The sequence below is a fragment of the Oryzias latipes genome, chromosome 16 (assembly GCF_002234675.1).
Source record: "Oryzias latipes chromosome 16, ASM223467v1".
Classification (NCBI taxonomy): Eukaryota; Metazoa; Chordata; class Actinopteri; order Beloniformes; family Adrianichthyidae; genus Oryzias; species Oryzias latipes.
This window is the reverse complement of record NC_019874.2, coordinates 27,098,067-27,121,032: the sequence shown is the minus strand read 5'-3', so window position 1 is coordinate 27,121,032 and position 22,966 is coordinate 27,098,067. Positions and strand designations below refer to the sequence as shown.

Sequence of the window (22,966 nt, the reverse complement as noted above, 5' to 3'; positions counted from 1 at the left end):
AGGGTTGATAGGAGTAGAGCCATGATGCAGCCACATGTCTGATCACCTGTTTAGGAAATGAATCAAGACACTTTAGTTTAGGAGCACCGGTAAGTCCACCAACAATATATTTATATAGATCTTCAACTGTCCATTTGTAGAAATCGACTCCACACTGCCCTCTGCATGAAACACAAGGTACTTCACTAGAGCTACTGCCGTGAGATTGGAAGTTTTGTCATTTGGTGGATTTGGTTGAACGAATCATCACAAACTCAGTCAGACATCCTTATAGATATGCTTAAAATTTTCTCATGCATTGTAATGACCACTGGAGGTACTTTTAGTATCTGATAACAGCACGAGAAGTCCCCAAAAGCCTAGCTGCATAATGTATTTGAATGTAGGGAGTCAGCATCACGAGGAAGGAATATTTCTATATTTTATGAATATTTACCATAAGGGACTGTTTTTGTCTCAGCAAAAATGTATTGTGCTCTACAGTCAGAAATCAGAGGGAAAGAAAACTCTCCAGCCTATAGATAAACTAACTTTATAATTGTTAGCAGGCATCAAATGTAAGGCTTTTTTGTTTGATTTTAAAAAAAAAAAGAAAGAAGAAAACATTTGTCTTGTTTTTTTGTTTTTTGTTTTAATTCAGGGATACATGAAAAAACAAATAGTCAAAGGAACCTGAGAAATGCTTTTAAACTTCGGAGAGGTTTGCAGCTGCTTCTGTTCATAAATCTGCTGATGCTCAACACTCAAACTTAGTTCTTATATTTGGAACAAGGTAACCCAAGCTCTGAGCTCAGTTATGTTCTGGATTGAGGGCGGGGTGGGTGGGTATAAAAATAACCCAGGAGTTTGGGGGAGTCACCGGATCAGCACAGACTTTAAAGGCTTAAATTGATGTGATTCTTCTCGCGTCACCTTAAAGTGCTCAAACCTCACCAAGAAATATCTGATATCTGTTATTAGCAGTTGTCATAGTTTATTTTAAAAATATGTATCTAAAAAGTTAGAAACAACATTCATGTGTGCAAGATTCTGTTGAAGAAATAAAACCGAACTTTCCAAACATTTAAAAAAATATTTGAATCAGTTGTTTTTATTTGAAATATTTACAGATTTGACCCTCTCCACATATAATTTAGCACCACAATAACAAAAAGAAAAGGTTCACGAATGAAAAGAATTGTGATGATGTCGGTGATCAACAGACTAAACCACAAAAAAAAGACACTTTGCATTTTTTCTAACATGATTTTATGAAGAGATCAGTTGTTAACAAAGCTCTCTGCAGAAAATGAAATGAAATGGATGAACACGGTTGACTTGGGAAGAATTTTCTGCTTCCCCAGAAGAAAGCTGGGACACTGGCAGGTTTCCAGAGGCCGAACTGGTTGAACTTTTCATTTCTTTTTTTGTTCCTTTCATCTCAGCCTCTGTTGGCGAACTGCAGAAGAGAGAAAGTATGTTAGATCATTTGTGTTAAACTAACTCACTAATCACTGTCACACTCAAATGAAGAAGTTTGAGTCTGCTGAGAAATTTGAATCATTCCAGCCGTAATAAACTTTGTCTACTACTATGTTCCTGCATTCGTTGTGCCTTGATACACCAGTATTTTAACTATTCAATATTTCCCATTTTAGACCTTTTTCAACCATTGAATCTCGGACTGAATTCAGGTTGTGTTCTGTTTTTGTTTTTTTTCTATACGGCAAATTCACTTCCCTTTCATTGTTTCGACCCCCTTTTTTAGTCACATGTGCAGTCAGTTTCCATTTAAACTGTTGCTGAACAGCACCAGGGTTCATTTGCAAGTAACCACTCTAGTGGTCCACTCTAGTATTCAGGTGAGCTTTCTTTTTTACACATGTCAAACAAGTGGACTATTTAAGAAACAAACTTGGGTATGGGCCAAATAGCTCAGTGTGAAAGTGCACCAATAACTTAGACTTAAAGAGCCTTTCTCAAAGAGAAGTTAACCCGAGCTCTTCTTACTCATGTCATTGTTTCGTGTGATGGCCATGGCGGCTCGGGCGCGCGGCCCCTGCTGGGTGAAGTGGTAGCCAAACTTGAGGATGCTGGAGTTGTTCTCCAACATGGAGGCGATCTCCATCTCAACTGAATCTCCCAGTTTCTGCCTCTAAAGCAGAGAGGAAAAGGTTAAAGTACAGTTAAAGGATGAAGGAAAACTCTGCTTATCAACACAATATTTAATTCCATTTCTATGCTGATCTCACCCAGTTTTTTTCTGAGAGAAACTCTGACTTTTGTGCTTTGCTTTCACAGTTTAATATGAAAGCAAAACATACCTTTAGACTCATTCTTCATCAAAATTTCTTATCACACATTAAAACACATTTTTGATTATTGCCATTATATATAAAACCCCTAGTCTAGTCCCCTAGTAAATCTAATGAGTTGATTACTAACACTAGTTTTAACACTGTCCACATGATTTGTTTAAAAGTCTTGTGTAGGTTCAGAATTCTTCGGTCAGCTTTAACCCTTGTGCTATCTTAGATGACCCCCCCTTACATTGACGTGTTCTCCCTACCAGGACAAAGGTGGATAAAGGTGGAAAGATTTCATGTAATCCATGGACACCAGTGAAGATCACAAATCATTGAAGAAAAAAGGTTCAGCGCACTGTCTAGTGGGTCTAGATGACCCCACTCCCAATGTTAAAGTGCCTAGGATAGCACAAGGGGTAACCAGGAGGAGTTTAGTCTTTAAGTCTCACTTTTAATATGTGGCAGTTTATTCAGAAAGCGCCTTCCTCCCTACAAACCCCTGACGGCTTTGAATCTCATCTTTAAGAAGGTTCTTGAATAATTTTTCCAACCTGTCCTGTATTTTCTGACAGTTTTCAGACTCTACAGGTTTAAAATAAGATTCAGATTAAAGATTTAATGCTATATTTTATTAAATCATTTTATAAAGTCCATTATCTTTTTTTGCATATTGATGGCTTTATTTACTTAACCCCAGAGAACCCAGGAACAAATTTCCTGTGGGCTTTTAAAGTTAATTAGTTAATTCGCTTTTTGTTTGTTTATTTTGGGCAGAAGTAATTAACAGCGGCTAAAAAATTTAAAGGAAAAACATTAAATAAAAGAAGATATGGGTTCTCCAGGGTTAAAATTCTTTGATTTTTATTAATCAAACTTCACTAGTTTGGGTTGATTTTTCTCATTATTTTGCTGTGTAAATTATTTGTTTGAAAAGTCTTTGATAAATAAAAGTGTAGGACTTTTTTTCTCTGACCTGGTTGTCAATCTTGAGCTCCATCAGGGTGGCGTTGCTGCCCATTGCTTTGATGATGGCCATCATCCCCTCTGAAGTGATGAAGTTGGACTCGATGTTAAGACTTTGTAAGAAGGTGTTTTCCTCCAGCATCTCAGCACAGGCCTGGGAACACACAAACACACCCACAAAGGGCAAAGCATATACAAACAAGCTCTTCTGAATGTTTATTTCACGTTCTCCAAAGAGCATTGGTGTACTCACACGGGCCACGGGGTCGTTGCTACGGGTGGCAGCGATGCTGAGAAACTCCACGTGAGAGTTTCCCTTCATTGCTTCAAAGATCTCTATAAGTGTTGGGATGGGAATGTCCTGCAGGAGTCAAAAACACGTCATGTGTTTCTGAGTCACATCCTTCCTTAGACTCTGTAACCTGTGACTGGACTGACCTTGATGTTGTTGAGGTTGACCTCTGTCAGGCTGCTGTCATTGTTGTTGATCCGCTCCAGGGTCTCCTCCACGTTGGTGGGGTTGGGAGGTTCCTCTGGGTAGATCTTGAATGGATCTGGTTTCACAACGCCTGAATGTGACAGAAGAGCGCAGATGAGACCTCCAAAAATGCGTTTCTCCTTCTGAATGAAGCAGATTTCAGAACTGGCACACGTACTGTTGATGCCCTCTGTGTTAGCGATGGTTCCCGTGGTGCCCAGAGCGTCGTAGTACTGCTTGTTGCTCATTAGCGTGTACATTCCAAGGATGGCTGCAAGCGCAGGAAAACAGAAAATTGTCAGATAGCCAAAATCTTTGCAATATTTGATGCATTTTGTGACCTTCTATCTATGCTTTTACTGCCTTCCTAGTCAATTTCTTCAGAACCTTTAGCTAAAAACTGCTAATCGGGATTAAAAGAACACTGGGAACGCTTTGAAAATAGATCAGAAGATGATCTGAGCAGGTTTCAATGTGTCTCTTTAAATGTGGACCTTTGTGTCAGAGCTCAGCAGGGAATTTCACATGAGAAGAAACATAACATGCAGCAACATAGTAAAAAAGAAAACTCATTTTTCCAGAACTAAAACAAAAGTCAATCACAACAGATTTCTTCTCCTATTGCAACAGCTGTTACAGATTGTGGTCAGTAGGGGGCAGAGCTGTTGGATTGTTTTTTTTTTTTTTCTGCGTCTTTTCATGAAGTGCCAGGTCCAAATTGTGCCACAAGCCAACTGCTGTGACAGCACCCACCTCCCTTCCTCTGTGCTCCCCACCCACCAGACCCCCAGACGCAGTGATGGGAATCATGGGAAGGCCCATGAGGGGAATGAGGGTCTGCAGGGACAGCTGGGAGTTTGGGGTGGATGGTTGTTATGGGTAACTAACACACATACGTCATCTGTTTTGGCCCAGATTTATAGCACACATTTAGAAAAAAGGCTGAATTTGACCACTAGAAGGTGAGACCTTGCTAACTTTTTTACTCCGTTTATCAGAGAAGCTTTTGCAGTGAGTGACTGAATTAACAGAGGCTTAATCCTCATGTGGATCCTGACCAAAGTTAAAACCGTGATCGCTCTGTCAGGCTGCTGCAGGCGGACAAACACGCCTCCATGCTCGGCCTCGCTGGACGTCTGGCTGCCTTTGTGGAGCAGCTGCACTTCCACTCCCTTCAATAGATAATTTAAAGAAAAACTCCCTCTTGACAGCCGGATTAGATCAAAATAACTTTGCTAAGCCTTCTCCCAACTCACTGAATCATTATTTAGGAACACCTATCAAAATCTGTGTGTTAAAACTTCCAACATCCCACTTTTTAGTCTAAACCTCACAGCTTCAGGAAACTTGGAAAACCGTCTTTATCTGTGATCATAGTAGCTTCCCACTTGTCTGGTTCAAACCGATACAGTATCTCAGCCCCCACCACAGCACCGCATCCACTCCACCCTCGCTGTCTGCTGTGGCTCGGGGCCAGCCTTGTTTATTTTCGAGCTGCTGAGCATCAGGGAATTGGACCTCAGAGCGCGTTCGGCCGTGCCTGTTCGCTCGGGACTGCTGCACTGGTTCAGTGTTGAGGGATACAATCTGAGCGGTGGACAGACAATGAGTCTGGGATGATGGAGTTATGTGGGTCAAGCCATTGTAATGAAAACACTGAGGCCGCCTGGTGTCTTTAAGGGGTTAATTAGCAGCTGCTGGTGGGAAAATCCATAAGAGCGTCTGACATGTTAAAGAAACACAGGCTCAAATCCAGAAAACCTCAAACCTTTTGAGTTTATTTGCTTTATTTCTGTGAGAAGGGCTGACATTATTTATTATTGATCAGGATTTTTGCATAAAAGTAACACTAAATCCATTTTTTAGGTTTAAACGGCAACATTTTATAAAATAAATATTAATATTTAAGGAAAACATGCACGTACACAGTTGTGAGAGCTCACCATTAGTTTGAAAAGATTTTTTCTTGTACAACAATTAGATTCTTTTGCCTGTCAGATGGACACATTTACATAAAAAGCACCTGAAAACTTTGGCCAAACACTAATTTAATTCAATTTTAACAGTTGTATTTACAAAAAAAGTTTACAGCTATATTTATGAAAGGTCACCTTATGTCAGAATGTATCTCCTGACATCATCTGTTTTATGGAAGGGCTAAATTATTCTTCACACCAACCTGCAATGTCGCACATCTCTGCGTCAGTGGCGTTTTTCAGAGCCTCCTCCAGCTCGGGCTCCAGGATCACCTGCTCATGTTGGGAGATCTCGGATTTCTTCTTTGGGACAAACTGTTTTCCTGTAAACAAAGGAACAGAACACGTGAAGGAACGGCCAAAACTGGCACCAAGACCTGAGACTTAACACAGCCAGAATCAAGAAAACCCAACAAAAGAGAAGGGCAGAACAGAAGGAGGCCTGTTAAGAGGATCGGTTCATTTCTGTACTCTGTTTCACCCATAGTTGTGTTTGTACAGAAAAATGTTTGCTCAGATCATTTTCTTTTTTACTTTTGGATGTTTGGTACTTTTTTTCTGTACATTTCTCATATTGAAATCTATGTATTGGTATATTTTATTTTCATTATCACCCATTCACACACTGGTGGCGGCTCCGCTGCTGAACACTGGCGCCAACCTTCCACCAGCAGTAAGTTGGGGTTCAGTGTCTTGACACATGGGCAGGCAAGACTGGAATTGAACTCGTAATGTTCGGATCAGAGGTCGACCGCCCTACCACTGCACCACAGCCACATTGGGCTGTAACAGAGCGTAATCTAGAGACCTGGGCAGATGAGCAGTGCTTCTCTGCTCGGAAGCATTTAAAAAATCCAGCAATTCATGTTTTATGTTCTCCAAATGAAGCCACGGTGTGAAGCTTTGCACATTTTCAGCCCTGCTCCACCTTTCTTTTCCCCGGTGAAGGGCACCAGGTCCTCCCTGTCAGGGAACTCCATGGCTTGCTTTTCCAGGTGCTGCAGCAGGGCTTCGCGGTCAAACGGCCCCGTCGGTCCCTTCTTGGTCTGGTCTCGCTGCCGAAAGCCAGCTGGCAGCATTGCATTCTGGGAAAACACAGTACTTTTAACTTGATGAGTCCGAAATGTCAGTGCATACTTGAAGAAGCCATTGACTGTATTTCACCATGGAGATGTGAACAAAATCCTTATTTTTTTATAACGTTTTTCTGCATTCAAAACTCAAGAAGGTAAAAAATTTAATAGATATAATAGGAAAGTTAAAACTGGGCATATTTGAAAAATCTATATATAAAAAAAAAGTAATTTGCAGTAAAGATTCTGTAAAAATGTTTTACAGTTGTACCTTGTGTTTTTCTTGTCAGATTCCATCAATGTGCTAAGATTGTCCTACATTTTAGAGAAACACAATTATTTTACAGAATGTTTACTAAGTTATTGTTGTTATTACCTGACGTGGATGCCCACATTAGTACAGGAGGGGCCATATTTTTGAAGATAATAAACATTCCCCTGTGAGATTAAGATTTTTAATCTAATCTCACTTGTAGCTGCTTTAACCGTTGTGCTATCCTACGCACTTTAACGTTGGGAGTTGGGTCATCTAGACCCACTAGATAGTGCTCTGAACCTCACTGGTGTCCATGGATTACATGAAATCTTTCCACCTTTATCCACCTTTGTCATGGTAGGGAGAACACGTCAGTGTAAGGGTGGGGTCATCTAAGATAGCACAAAGGCTAAGTAAACAAACAACTGACATAGATTTATATAATAGAAATTATTGTTTAAAGATTAAAATAATTCTATCATTTTTTTGGACATGTTTGATTTCTACAATTACAGATAACGTGTGTTAACATTTATTTTTCTCAATTCTCCCCCAGCGCTCCTCATATCACCCTTTTAGGTAGAATCAAATTAAAGCCAAAACCCTCCATTCTGACAAGAACATCATACTTCTGATTTTTCTAATTTATTGTCTCAATTAGACTGGATAAACACATGCAACAACCTCTTTGTGTTTTTCTTTATTTTATTATATTTACTGCTTTTTAATGTATCTATTTGGTACATTTAATGTAAAATTATGGGATTTTTAGTAATGTTTTGTCTGTGAATTTGCGGGTAACGGTCTGTTGGCTAACACGTAAGAAATAAACAACTTGAAAGCGACAAAGCTCGAGGGCTTTGTCAAAAAAACAAAAGTCTTAAAAAAACATTGAAATAGCAAATTGATTTTCAGAATAATGTGCAAAGAGTACCTTTTTTACCTTAAATATTAGCTTTAAAGGTCTTCTAAAAATATGTTCTTTCACTAGAAGACGTACAAATGAATCATCGCCTTAAACTTTAATTTGAATAGATTTATTTATCTTGTTTTCCCTTTGCCCCCCCCCCCCAAAAAAAATCACTTTTTCTGCGATTTTTGGAAAAATCTGTAAAATAGCATGTTTTTATTATTATTAATATTTAAAGTAATTTTATTTTTTATTTTAATAATAAATGTGAATTCATTTTTTTATTTGTTGTTAGATAATTCCTTGAAATAATGTGGAGTTTAATTATTTGGATGTTTTATTTTGTAAAACTAACGTGAAATAAAAGGTAAAATTACATTTTTTATTAAAAAAAAGTTCAGAAACTTCTTTCAGCAGCAGGTAAAATTAAGTTTTTAAGTGTTTGAAAGAGAAGCATCAATCCCCACTTTTCCTGAAGTCCTTCCTGCTGATAGCAAATTATTGATTTGTTTTAATCTGACAGACACATGGAAGATAAACCAAAGATTGCTGCTGGCCACGTTCCTTCAAAGAATACAGAGTGTTTGTTGTTAGCTATTTGTTAGCCTCTGCCTGCAGCAACAACAATCAGAAAAATATCCATTTCAATAAAAATCAATACTTCACAAAATTGTATATTTCTGTTTCAATTCATGCTGCAGCTGAGAAGCGGAGCGGTTCCATCGCCACCTCGGCGCGCGTGAACCTGGACCACATCAATACCTCAGGATCCATCTCCTGCAGCTCATACTCCAGCTTGTCCAGCTCTTCGGCGCTGAGGCCCTTGAGGATGGCATCCTCATCGATGTCCCTGGGGTCTGACATGGCGCCGGCTCACACACTCATGCACTCCTGCAGAAGAAAAGGAAGCGCCATCAAGAAAAAAAACAAGAGGGAGGACGTTTTCTAACAGTTCGATTATCCTATTTCAACCATCATAGACAGTGACAAATGCTGAAAGGGACTAAAAATATTTGACAAAAATCTGTCACAGTTTCTGATGATCATTGTACATTTTTTCTCTGACTCCAGAAGCTTTTCTGCCCTACAGCTCCCTGTAGAGAAGTCTGTCCTTGAGCTTCAGAGATTATCAGCTGTCAGCTCCAATATGCATTTCAGCATCTGATGTCAATAATAATGGCTGCATTTCTAATAATAAACCTCTAGCACTGAGAAGAGCCAAATTTATTCAGGATTCACCAAAGGTGATGAAACCCACGCTGAGGTCCAGCTGTGTCACAGGTGACACGGCCGAGCCAGGCAGACAAGAGCAAGAAATGAAAGAGAGAGAGAGAGAGAGGCCTTTGTAACTTTAGACCATTTACCCGCCACACGGCGGCTAAGAATAGAAAAATGTAGCGAGGAGGAGGAAGAGGCGGCCGCTATTTATCACGGAAAGACACCCGTTCACACAGCAGAAGACCCACCCGACACATATCTGCAGACACAACACACACAAAACATTCAAAAGAGCAGAGAGCTCCTGTCGCACAGCAAACCAACAAACCAACACAACATCTAATAACATTTACCACAGGTTATGACAAGACATGGGGTCCGGGGTTTCCCACAAGAAAGATTTATTTTACATCTAGAAGCAAAGCTTTGTTTTATAGCAGAAGACGATTTAGAGCAAGTCAAAGATCCAGCAATAAAAAGATGTTTGTTTGGAGCTTCAGGCTGATTTTAAAAAAGTCCTGATTTATGAATATTTACCATATTTTTTGGAATTATTTCTGTCAGTTCAGCATTTACGCTAGTAAAAAAGAACAAATATCCTTTTGAATAGACTTTATGAACAAAGGAGGAACAAATCTAAGGCAGGCAGGATGGTACAAATGGTTTTCTTGATTTTAGAAGTAATTCGGACAGTTGTTTTTCCTGTTATTAAAATCACGAACCAACCAATCAATAACAGTACGTAGGGGTGCAGACTTCCAAAAAAATTGCTCCTGATTAGTGAGAGTGGTTGACCGACTTTGACCAATCACTGCTTACTAATGCTGTCTGGCTCAGACATGGCGGCGTTTGTATCGTGAAAAAAGATGAATGAATTGACTTGTTGGAGCCGGAAGCAATCTCTTTCCTATGGGGGACATCACACTCACACTGGATGCTGTTAACTGCTCATTTTATTTCCCTCGTGGTGACTAATTGTTATTTTATGACTATTTTGAAATGTTTTTTTTTTTACTTATATAGCTAAAAACGTTCACAAAGTTTTGTTTTTCCAAAGCACTCTGTTGTTGAAATCCTGTTAGAACAAGACCTGCGTGATGCTGCCTCCAACGTGCCTGACTATAGAAATATACTGCATGTAGAGGTTAAAGCTTAAGCAGTGAGGAACAAACTGTTGTTTTATTGGACTTCATAGAACTGATACAGCAACACTGGTTTTTCATTCAAATGCGTTTTGTCCATCCATCCATCCATACATCCATACATTCACTAACATTCACACTTAGGGACAGTTTAGGTTCTCCAATCAACCTGAATGAATCATGTTTTTGAACTGTGGGAGGAAGCCAGAGTGCTGGGAGAAAACCTGCGAATGCACGAGGAGAACTCCACACAAAAGGTCCCAGCTGGGATTCAAACCAGGGCCTTCTCACTGTGAGGTTAATGTGCTTACCACTAACCATTCATTGTTTTTTCAAATGCAAAAACCATTACCTTTTTTTTTCATTGGGGTAAATTTTGTACATTAGCATCTTTAAGAATTTTGTTTGAATCAACAAACCACTGCAGCCGAGGGGTCAGGGGTCAATCCAGAAGCTCCAACTAAAGTAAAGTTCCGTGTTCAAAATGCTTGCAGGACAATGTTATTCCTCTTTCTTCATAATATCCAATCAGATAACACATGAACAGGAAACGCAAAGAGGTCCACTGTCTTCCCTCCAGAACCAAAATGCCTTTTATTGAATAAATTCCACAAGACTCCAACCAAACCCCGATCTCATAACAGAACTAAGCCTTTTAATTTTCTCTGAGCGGATGTTGCAGATACAAATTGTCTTTCTTCTTTGCTTTTAGGGATCACCACAGTAAATCCTCTGTTCCCACCTGTGGGTCAACACCAGAGTTGATGGCAGTCATTATTATGCCGCTCCACAACAGTTTTTTTTCAGAATTCACAGTTTGGTTTTGGTTTTAGGTCAGATGGTTTTCCTAACACAAACTTCTACATTTCTCCAGGCTGGCACTTAAAAGTACCGGATTGTGCCCCATTGGTATAGTTAAAAAATGCTTTATTAGTTAATTAAATTTCATTTCAATGTTAACTTTGAGGAAATGGTCTGACCACTATCCAGACTGAAACATCCACAGATCTTGTCTATAAGCAGGATGTTTTGTCTGCATTGATCTTCTTTCTTTGGTCTTGTGGGGCTCTAATGTGTTAAGCTAAAGACATAAACACTGGATCACACAGTTAAGTGACGAGGATGAAGGTAACTAAAAATTAACCAGGGGATTATTCAATTTATGATAAAAGAGTCTTTATCACACAGAAGCTAGCAAGTCCATTCAGTCGTTACAATTACAATTTATGCTTGAAAGAAAGCCCAAACGTATATTTCCTCCTTTTATCTCTTTATAACAGTAAATGTCCCTTTTTCCTTTAAGAAAAATGGCCTTTTTGTTCAACTCCTGCCCTAAACCATAAATGATAATTTCCTTACTTTCATTTTCTTGTACTCTGACAGGCAGAGGTTCAACAAAGTTCCCCCAAATCCACAACCACATGAATTTATTATTTTTATTGTCACAAAAATCTAAAATATCAAGATTTTTTAAAATGAAAAAATAAAAATTTGGATCTATAATTGGATCTATAATTTAGTGTAATGTTTAGCAGAAACCAGATTTTCATGTAGAGGTTTTGGAGCATTGTTAGACATGGTGCAATTAAATGAACAGATCCATTAAACTCTGCTGTGTGTTAATGAACTGTCCTCACTGCAGGAGTCGTGCAGCAAAACAAACTGGAAGTGGAGCCATTTTTTACCATCTCATTGAGTGACATTCAAGCTGGTAAAGGTCAACGAGAACCAAATATAGGTTGATGTTACCTTTGTGTGATTTTCTAGTTTTTTTTGTTTAGTTTTTTTGTTTTTCTGTTTGCACTCTGGGTAACAACCATACAGAAAAAAACTCTCCTCTCCCATTCTTTCATGTGACTTACTTCTCCATTCAAACTATATTATCTCCCCTCCCAGAACCCATCAGAAGAGGATCTCTGTTCAATCACTTTTAATCTCCAGCTCCATCTCTTAATCAGAATTCTATTGTTCTCTCTGTCTTTGAGCTTCAACCTTCATCCAGAGTTCTGCTCCTGTTGCACCACCAGCCTCAGGACTCTGGAGTCATCCATCTGGGTTTTACAGTCTTTCCTGATGAAAATCTCAACTAAAACTCTAACAATGCTTCCAAACCAAATGTCTTAAAAAGTAATCAAAGACACAAAGACAAAATGATTTCATGATCTTTGATACACCTACCAACTCAAAGTGAAACCTTGGCCTGTTTGGATGAACTTAAAGCTATTTATGATGACTTTAAGACCAATCAGGTGAAAGTGAATAATTTCCCACAGCACACAAATGCACCGCGACACACTGGTTAAAAAACACAGCTGTACACCCATCACTCAGAGTCCAGGATTTCCCCTCTTATTGATTGTTTCCCAAAGAAAATGTCATAATGTTCTGCTTTGAATTGATTTATTTTATATACTACCTTTATCTGCTCCTGTTCAAATGAACATCATCTGTTTGCTTTCTCTTTTTGTTCAAATTTGATTCCAATTTCCTAAAGAAACTTTCAAGAAAAAGAAAACTTTTAAAAATACGTTATTTTTTAGAAAACCTTATACTTATATTTGATTTACTTCAGTGTAAACTTTTGCTGCAATTCTTTCTCAATCTGTAGCACCAAGAATAAGATTTTGAATCTTAATTTTTTATTTTATTTTTTTTAACAAAATTTAAGAACAGATCTCTATTAATTCACACAGCATCTAAGACATTTACTATAAAAACTAGATAACCAATTGTCATAAGGCTACAATGTTTTTTATTTCTACATCAACTTGGATCAAAAGCTATGAATGAATAATTCTTGTGAACTGAATGATGACTGTCCCCCCTTGGAAACGAGATGACACATCTCAAGGGGCTTCTCCTACAAACTAATAAATGGGAAAGTTTAAAGACTAATTTAGTGAAAACTGTGATGAATCAGCTGAAGTGTAGTCTTCCTCTCTCATCAAAAATCTTCATCAGAGCTGAAAAGAGATACAATTAAATATCTCAGGTTTTTATCACATCCGCAAAACGATTTTAAAAGCTATTGCATCTTTTCAAGAAGAAAAAAGTGCACTCGTTTTTATTAAAGCTCATGATAAAATCACATAAACAGATTCTTATTTCACTCAGTGGCATGAAGCTCTTGTGCATGAAAGCCACTACTTTCTGTTTTACAAGCTGAAGACCATTAAAGCGGTGTGGATTTCCCCTAGACAAAGGTTATTTGCTAATAAATGGCACAAGATTTACACGCTGCTCCTGTGTCCTGCCTGCAGTTTGCAATGCACCTCTGAAAATGTGGACGTTTGGGTTTGCTCTGTGGTTTCTGTCCTCCAGCCTCGAGTTTGTCTTTGTGCTCCAGCTGCAGAATAAGAGGGGGATTTTTAATGAGCTCCTCATCCTCGACTCCGAAAACTTCTCACCATCTGAGGGTCATTCTCTCCACGTCTTGTTGCCCAAGTGTAACATTCCAAATCAGCCCTCAGCTTAATTTTAGCTTCACAAGTCAGCTACTTTCAGCTCCGTCGATTTCTGCCCTGCCTGGTTGCTACTTGAGACGGTGTCACAGACGCAAATTCAGTTCCTTAGCTAACTTACCGAGGACATTTTATTTGATTGATTTCTGTTCGTTTATTTAATTCAATTCAATTCAATTTTATTTATAGAGCCCAGTATTACAACACACAAGTCATCTCAATGGGCTTCATACTGGTGATTGTATAGTAAACATACAATCATAAGGGTCATGAAGTCATAGAATTTAATAGGTAAATTCTAAACTAAACTAACTAAACAGACTAAACTAAACTGGGCATCCCTGCCCTTAGACCCTCCTTCCTTTAAATTCCCACAACTTCTCATAGAGTATTAAACAATGCGGACAATCAGGCCATTTCCAGATAATCAGATTTCATTTAGACTGAACAGGATGAGCAAAAAAAGGATAGACTTTTCTGTAAAGTCTGCAGCTTCCAGACCCAGTTCCCCAAATCCTGTGTGACAAACAAAGCACACAGTGATGAGCAGCTATTGAATGGATTAACCTCCCCACATACCACACTGATGAGCTTCTGCAGAAGTTTCTGCTAAACAGCTTCATCTGCAGAATGGAAAATTCTTTTCTGCCTCAGCTACAAACAAAGGAAACTCAATTTTTGGTTTAGACCTAAAAACTCTTTAAAAAAAAAAAACTTAGTTTCATTTGAATTTCACCAAAATGATAAAAGGATTAACATGCTGGTGCAGTCCCTGAGAGAACCAGTGAGCAGCCTACCTTCACAGAAGCTCAGTGCTGAAGCAAAGGGGAGGCTGCAGCTCCAGCAAGTCTGTTCTCTTTTTTTCTCTGCCTCACCCCCCCTCTCTCGTGGGTCAGGCTTCAGCCCTGCTATCCTGAGACAGGGTCGCTCGCCGCACTTTGACAAGTCAGCATTTTATTTTATGGTTGCATGACAGAGAAGGGGAGGTGAACAGGGTGTCACGGAGAAGGGGAGCCGTGACAGAGGAGAGCCGGGCTCCTCAGACTTTCAGTTATCCCTGACTGAAGGGAGGAAGAGTGACATCTAGTGGTTGAAATCTGTTAGTACACTTAAATGTAATCTTTTTCTCAACTCAATTTGTTTTTCATCATTGTTTTAATTCATTTAAGTTACACGTTTTTGACTTTTTCTAAAAGAATTTTGTGATAAACTTTAACCGGAAAGCTTCTTTTACTTTGAATTTGTTTTATTTCCAAGCAAAGAAAATAATAAAATAAAACTACTGCAAAATCATTAAAACAGTGAGGGCTTGATTGCTCATGCTGAAATATAAATATAAAAGTGTCTGTGTGCCACACCTTTCATTAAAAACAGCATGTTAGGACGTCTGCAGCACTACTGGAGCATGAAATTGTCTGCAAGGAAGAAAAAAAAGAAAAACTTCTGAGATATTGATCAGGATTAGCAATGCTGGGAAAATCTAATCATCTCCTTTAGAGAATGCCCATTCAACTGTGATATAATTATTATTATTTTGGGTAAAGTTAAATCCAGACACATTAGGATGCAGAGATAAACGTTTTGCTTTCAAGACTAAACTAAAAGAGGAAAACTTTACTTGTTTTTACGCCACACGGCGTCAATCTTTTCAGGTGTGAATCTTACTAAAATTAATAGAATTCAGGCTTTTTCCTTTCATCTCTGGTGAGCAGGTCAGGTCAAGAAGTTAAGTTGTTTATTATTCTGTTTTAAACCCAACTGCTTTGGAATTGTTTGCTGGATCTGATGCTGAGAAAACCGTTTCCTCTGTTAGCATTAGCAAAAAATAAAGGTGACTTTTTCACCAAATCATAAAATGCTAGTAGTGATCTTCCCTTTGATTCCCAATCCAAACTCTGGAAAATGTATTGAATTTTCTGCCTCCTTTATATTTTTTACAGTTAAATCTACACCAAAGCAAAATGTCATTATAATCTGTGCCTTAATTATCATCTACTCACTTTTTCTACTTTTAGCAGTCATTCACTCTTCCTACCACACATTGAATTCCGTTTGTTTCTGTTGAATTTTAAATTGTGTTGGTCATTTTCCCACTTCACGGTTTGTTTTCTGTTTTCTGTCACGGTTTAGTGTGCGTGAAGAACCCAAACACAGGAGATCAGAGGCAGGACGCTGCATGCCAGAGGAAAAAAAACATTTTCAAAGCAGCTAAGATAATGAAATACCAAAAAAGAGGGAAAAAAAACAAAACATGAGGATGGAAATGAAGATCAGAGAGACAACGAATCAGATCAGATGTTACACTCTTAGGTAGTGATAGTTGAAATGAAACCAGGAATTTCTTAGAGAATAAACTGCAAAATCAAATAAAAAAAACCATTTATTTATTTAGTGTATTTTTGATCTGTTCCATTAATGTGATACCTGCTCCAGCTGTCTTCAGCTGTGGTCATTGACTAAATAAGTTCACTCTGTCAGCTGACAGCTCTTTTGTCAGATGTCCTCATTCTGTTTGGTGCAACAGCTGTTTGTTATGCAAATGTTCACATGTACAGATTTTTAAACAAATATTTTAAAAGTGTGAATTTTCTGCTTTTGTGAAAGAAAACCATTCAGAAAAATGTTCCTGTGATCTAAAAAAAAATCTGCATCTTACAACAATAAATACACATTTTTGCTGCAGTGCAATATCTCTTGGGTTGGGGTCCTTGCTTTGAATTGGGGGGGGGGGGGGTCCTGTGGTAGCATCTTCTGTAAATATGAGTGTGTGTGTGTGTGTGTGTGGTGGGGGGCTGACGTGGTCAGGTCTTCATTTCGTTTCATTTCAGGCTTCTTTTTAAGTTTTATATTATGTCGTGTGCGTGGGGGTCAGGAAAGTTAGGGTTAGGGTTAAAAGGTTCTGTATAAATAAATTTGATTTAATTTGATTTGATGATTAATAAAACAATAACAAACAAAAGAAAAATGATCATGTTCTACTTTCTCTCTTTAGTCAGTTATGGCGGCTTTTCTTTGACTTTTCGTGTCATCATACAGCATAGACAACCTCTTCCACCGTCTCTCCATTAGAGTTTTTGTCTTGATTTCTGTTTTCCCTGTAACCATTTGAAGTTTTATGAAGCTTTTTATGAATGACAAACGTGCAGTACTTGTTTTTGAATCATGTAAAGTTTTCAATAAAGAGTCAAAACTGATCTGTAATTTTAGAGTTTTAGAGCCACAAAAAAAACAAGATTTGAAGATTTAAATTTACGAGATTTTTCTCGTAAATTTTTTATTTTATTTTCGTAATTTTACAGTTATTACTTTTTTCTCGTGAATTTAAGACTTTAAAGTCATGATTGAAAAAAAACACGTGTTTGTAATAAAACTCTGTTGTAGCAATTCACATTTTTTACTGCTTCCTTGATTTTTAGATTTTTAAGTAATAGCAAAATGAAATTTCTAATAAAATATGACAACTATATTTGACTTTTTCTTCTCTAAATAGTTTTGTTTACAAAAAAAAACAACACTTTTTTTCTTTTCCACATGGGGGCAGCAAATGTTAAAATCTGAATTTTGAAAATTCAACATTTTAAATGTCTATTTCTGCATTGTCTATTCTTGAAAATGCTGCAACTGAAGGATAATGTAGACAGAAAATGTGTAAAATCAAACATTTTCACTCCCAGGTTATTGCCCGAGTGATAATTTATTTTGAAAAAGACGGATAAGTAATCTCTTCTATAATCCCATGAAGACCTCATGAATGACGGTTGACAATCCTCTCATAATCTCATACATCTCATGTATGAAATGTTAAAAATGCTATGAACAGTTCAGTCATCTCGTCATCTCATTCCATTTCAATGAACTTCCAAAATTCTCAAGTGAAGTTTTAAAACAATCAGCTGTCAATAATGGTTCTAATATTGATTTAAATATTGAGGGGCCAAAGCTTTTTGCAAGGGGGCACCTAACCTCGCTTGTCCCTCTGTAGTTCGGTCCCTGGTCAGTGTATGAACAGCTACAACACAAAAAATAAATAAATAAATTCCACTTTTGGGGGAAAAACAAACTTTGAAAAGAAAATAAACTGGTTGAAAGAATTTCTTTATTAAAAGGCAGGTTTAACTCTTTCATTTTTTGTTTTACACTCAAACACCCACGCACAAACTACTGACTTTGATTTAAATGTATTAGTCATTGTTACACAGGTTTTCCATATTAAAAGGCTTTTCCGAGGAACTCCTTACCGTTAACGTACATGCACCCACGTCACCCATCAGCCATATATATAGGTGTTTTCAGGAAATTAGGCTGTCAACTGAGAAAAAGAGGAAGTCGTTTTGGAAACAGGAAAGAAAAATAGCGGAAAGTAATATAGCAGATAGGAAAAATACATATCTGTAAAACATGTTATGCACAAAACGATGTATTTATTTTAAATGTTCACCCATCTAGTTGATGTAATTCTATCATACATTTTTTGAACAAAACTGATTTGACCTTTTAGCATCCCTAAATCTATTTTTATCCTGAAAAATAAAATTAGAAAATTATTCAAGCTTTCAAAGACTTGAGTCATTCAGTGACAGAAGATTCAAGGTTGCCCCGTTGGAGAAAAACCAACATGTCAACTTGCCACATGTTGAGCCCCTCATGGGTTTTAGGCAACCATCCATCACATCCAGCATTGTTGTATATTCTGTTTTTATTTACTTTCTTTTGATAAGTGATAAATTAAATAACAAAATAAATAAATGTTATTTTTGGTAAAGTGAACAAATTCAAAGTCCCACTCCGATCATCTTTTGATCTGTTGTCAAAGAGTTCCCAGTGGTGTTTTCCCCTTTCTGTCGCCCATAACTGAAAGCTTTAAATGATCCCGCACTAGATTACTGCTCCTGCCGAGCAATGTTGGAGCCATCCCGCTGAACAGTTTTGAGCCAGATTCCAGCTCAGATGAGGAAAACAAAGACGTACGTGGATCTAGTCGTCTAGATCAAGTGGATGCATCAGAAGGGACCAGAGCAGGTAGCCTGTGGCCTGTCCAACATCCACATCTTTTTCCATAAGTGTTATTTTTCCTCTGCTCCGGATTCATAACGATTTGAACAAAGACATACACAGAAATGTAATTTTCTCACAGAAAATAATAGACTATATGTGATAAAAATGGAAATCAAGTTGACAACAACATTTTCAGACTGAATGATTAACCTTTGCTGAAGCTCTGGGCCACATGGTAAAACTTTTGGATCCAATTAAATGGTTTTTTTCAAACATAATGACTTAAAAGCATGCCAAATCCCAAAGACCGGTCATATGTGATGTAACAATGAGTTTGTTCATCCATCCATCCATCCATCCATCCATTCATCCATCCATCCATCCATCCATCCATCCATCCATCCATCTTGTACAGACATGTTACAGATTCCAGGCGAGACTAAATGGTATCTTCTTTCCGGTCAGAAGGTTTTAACAGATGATTAGAAAATTTCCTGTTGTCGTGCTAGGCTTCAAAGCTCTGTGGCAGGTTAACTCCATTCAACTTTGACCATAATAAATGGGAAGTTGTGTTAAGTTAGTGACCACTTTATTACAAATGATAACACAAACTTGTCGAGAGCAGGATAATAAAATGGGAAATACATTAATCATCATTTCAGGTTCAGTGGAGTTCTCTGGAAGTTCTTTTTGGAAATTTAATGAAAAGGAAAATAAAAAAGCTTACGTAAAAGGGAATGTACTTATTTAGAAAATGTGGGCGGGGCTAGTGGTGGGATAGAAACTTTCCCTTTGAGTATAAAAGGATTTCTTTCTAACCTCAGTAAAGTCAAAAAGGGATTTTCCTCTTTTTTGTGTGGTTTTGCTTCACTCTGGCATAAAAGTCTAGTTTCATTGAAACTAGAAACCCCGTTTCTGATATCAGTTCCCCATTTACTGAAGCTCAGCTTTAATTCTCTGAAATATTGTTCCACCGCGGCTACCTTGGTGAAAGGTCACAGTTGTGTTTAGTGGAAACCAACTTCTTTAAATCATAGTAAAGTTGAAATGTTGCATTTTCTAAAAAGGCAAAAGTTGTATATAATATCACCACCAGGTGGAGTGTTGTGCTGCAAAAACTCAGGCTGTCCTCGCTGCTGTTTCTGCTTTTCTTGTCGTGAACTACGTGCAAGGCGTGCATGCAGTGTTGTTTTTTGAAACACACACAGTGCTGTGTCTTTCTCCCCAGTTACATAATCAGTTTGATACTTTGACGGGATTTTAAGCAATCTAAACGTTCTTTTGCATCTGTTTGCAGAGATGCATTGTTGCACAGGTGTTTTTTTTTTCTTTTGCAAGAAAGTGACCTGTCCACGTTGAAAGGCTGTAAAATGAAACTGTCACTGGTCATAAAGGACTGAAATTGGAGTGTAAATGTATTAAAGGTTGAAGATGAATGCAGAATATGGTTGAGTATGAGTATGAGCTGCGGATGCATCACAAAGGGTGCACTTAGGTCAAAGGTGGATGAGACATCAATGGACAGGTTCCTGATTGTACAGCTAGCAGCTAAGGAGTGGTCAGGTGTTTTTCCATGTCAAATCCTCTGACTTTCTTGCTGTTTAACCACATTTTTTTACCCTTTCCTTGAATATTTTTGCTACACTTTCAGAAAGTGAGAGAAAACAACTGAAATGCACACACAAAGTCTCAATAATGCATGTTTAAAGGGCTGCAAATGTGTCCATAGTGCTGAATTTCTGTTGACTTCTTGGTTTGAAAAAAGAAAAAAAAAAAGAAAAGGTTGGTTCTGAACTTGACAAAATCAGGTTTAGGTTCCTTCTCTGAAATGTCATAATTTTCATAGTGATACCATTTTTTGAATTGTTATGTCTGCTTTATTATATTAAGTATTATTATAGTTTTGTAGCATGATCAGTATGTGGCGTTCACATCTTCTAAACACCTTTAAAAGCCTTTTAGGGTGTCCTGGTTTAACCATGTATTCTTTTACGATCTGGAAAATTGTCAGATAAAATCACCGGAAGTTTTATCACAAGTGATAAGTTTAACTGCTTGCTTCGTATGATTTTAGCTGCAGGATTCACTTTGGAATGCTGATTAAAAATTAATAATTTTAAAAAAATCACCTGCTCTTAGTATATTTGCATCTTGGAATTTTGCAGAAATCTTTGTTTGATGAAGATAAAAAGAGGAACAATGCATATTAAGTTACTTCAGCATGATAGCCCCTGACATTTAACCGTTTTAAAGTTCAAACTGCAACAGGAAGAACAGGAAAGGAATAGCTGCTCAGTTGGCAACCCTGCTTAATAGAGGAGGTGCTTAGAAAAGGCAAAGAAAATGCTTTAATCATTAATGCTGAGGAAAAGAAAGAGGGAATTTCTGCTAGTTTAATAGTAAAAATAGGACACTATAGAAGGAAAACTGTAGCATCGGTCAGCTTGTCCTGAAAGCAGTTATTCGACCGACCCCAGAGCCTAGTGTTTCAGTTTTCAGAGCCACTTCCTAAAAACGTCTAACATGCTAAGAATGCATCAAGTCATTTAAAGATCTGCAGGCTGGAATGACTTATATATCTTCAAAAATTCAAGGAAGCATTTTTTCTAGATGAGTGTGCCGGAAGTGTGGTGAGGTAAAGGAAAAGGAATCTCAGATTCCAAAAATCTAAAAGACGTAAATGATGTTACAGATGGGTGAAGTGTGATCTCCCTTCATAATTTCTTTCATCTAAGGGCTGGGGGAGGAGAATCTTTTAGTTTTGTTGAGACTTTCTGAAATGTTTTACTTCACATGAGGAAAACTGCAGTTTTCTTTTGTGATTAAGTCGGTCCTTCGTTCTAACTCGATTGTGCAAACATTATTTTTTGTTCTGAACTGTAAACAATCACCACAGCTATGCAGCTTGCATAACAATGAACTTTTTTTTGCCTCTGTACATTGTGTTTCCAGCCCTGCCCAGATCCAAACAAAAGCTTATTCTTCTTTTAAAGCTACTTTTGGTATTTTCCCACATGACGTTTCCACCTCTAATAGATCTTTTTAGCGTGTTTATAATTACAGCTCAAACTACTTTCGGAAAGATAATTAAAGTTTCAGCAGCAACGGCTTGTGTATTAAAGATCTGGTTCCACCAAATGCATTTAAAAGCAGCTCTTCTATGACATGAATGTGTCCGCTGGTTTCTTTTTCGTGTCCTGTGGAGACATTGGTGAGTCTTTTTTTTAAAGTACATCTAACTGGACCTAGTCCACTGAGGTATCCAGTTGCACAAAATCACAGCAGACAGCCTAAAAGTGCTGTTTCACTGTAAATGGAGAGAGACAGCAATAAAAATTGAGCTTTTGTTTTCAAACTTTTGTCTCAACATTTTGTGTTTCCAACTGACTCCCTTAATTTCTTTAGAAATTTAAAAAAATTAGTTCAGCCGGTTTTACTTCCTGACCTTGCTCCCAATTTTGCTCTTCAATAACATCCAGTAAGGTTAATCAAACTGTATTTCTAAAGGGTAATTTCCACAAAAAAGAAGTAAAAATACTCAGAACACTTGGGTTGCAGTACATTTGACCAGTATTGTGTCTCTAGGTGATGTAAATAAAGCTGAAAGGAAAACACAGACGTTCATGATGTGGAAAAACCTTCCTTAAAACAGATTAGTGAAGTGAGTTGAGTACGTGGGAATGCTGTGGGTGTTTGCATCTGGGAAAAAAAAACAGATGTTTAGGCATGTTCAGACAGTGCAGATTCCTCATACCTTATTTCATCGTGTGACATCTTACTTGAAATTCCTTTTGATGTGTCAATAAAGATTGGTCTCACCTCAGTTTCGTCAACTGTTTGCCTCTCTTTTTTGGGAAGCAGTGGGTGGAGCTTGTGTGGAAACTCACACACCTGGATGGATGTGAATTGCTCATGGACAACCGGGTCTTTCAAACCCGTTTTTCATTGTCCCTGACGTCAGTATGATTCTGCTTCACTCAATAAAGAATGTTGTCATTATGTGCACCTTCAACCTCAGTGACATAGCTATGTCCTGGAATATCATTAAAATTCCATGTTTAAAGCCCCACTCCGATCAACTTTTGATCCATTTTCAAAGCCTTCTCGGTGGTCTTTCAATTATGATTATGCCGTTTTTAGCCAAAACCAAAAAACCTTCATTGTTTTCTTACATTCTGCAGACCGGCAGGAGTTCGCCTCTGAATGGAC

At 37.8% G+C, this 22,966-nt stretch overlaps 1 protein-coding gene across 1 annotated transcript; it reads right to left on the bottom strand.

The window, feature by feature from the left end:
• Nucleotides 1-1,074: 1,074 nt before the first annotated feature.
• On the bottom strand, nt 1,075-14,735 carry tmod4 (tropomodulin 4). The gene is made up of 10 exons (XM_004078349.4): nt 14,560-14,735; nt 8,704-8,832; nt 6,631-6,787; nt 5,906-6,025; nt 3,905-3,997; nt 3,687-3,817; nt 3,502-3,609; nt 3,259-3,402; nt 1,990-2,134; nt 1,075-1,438 (listed from the first exon to the last, which is right to left on the bottom strand). The coding sequence occupies exons 2-10, from the start codon at nt 8,803-8,805 to the stop codon at nt 1,416-1,418; spliced, it is 1,023 nt and encodes a 340-aa protein (XP_004078397.1). The 5' UTR covers nt 8,806-8,832; nt 14,560-14,735; the 3' UTR covers nt 1,075-1,415.
• Nucleotides 14,736-22,966: the final 8,231 nt, after the last annotated feature.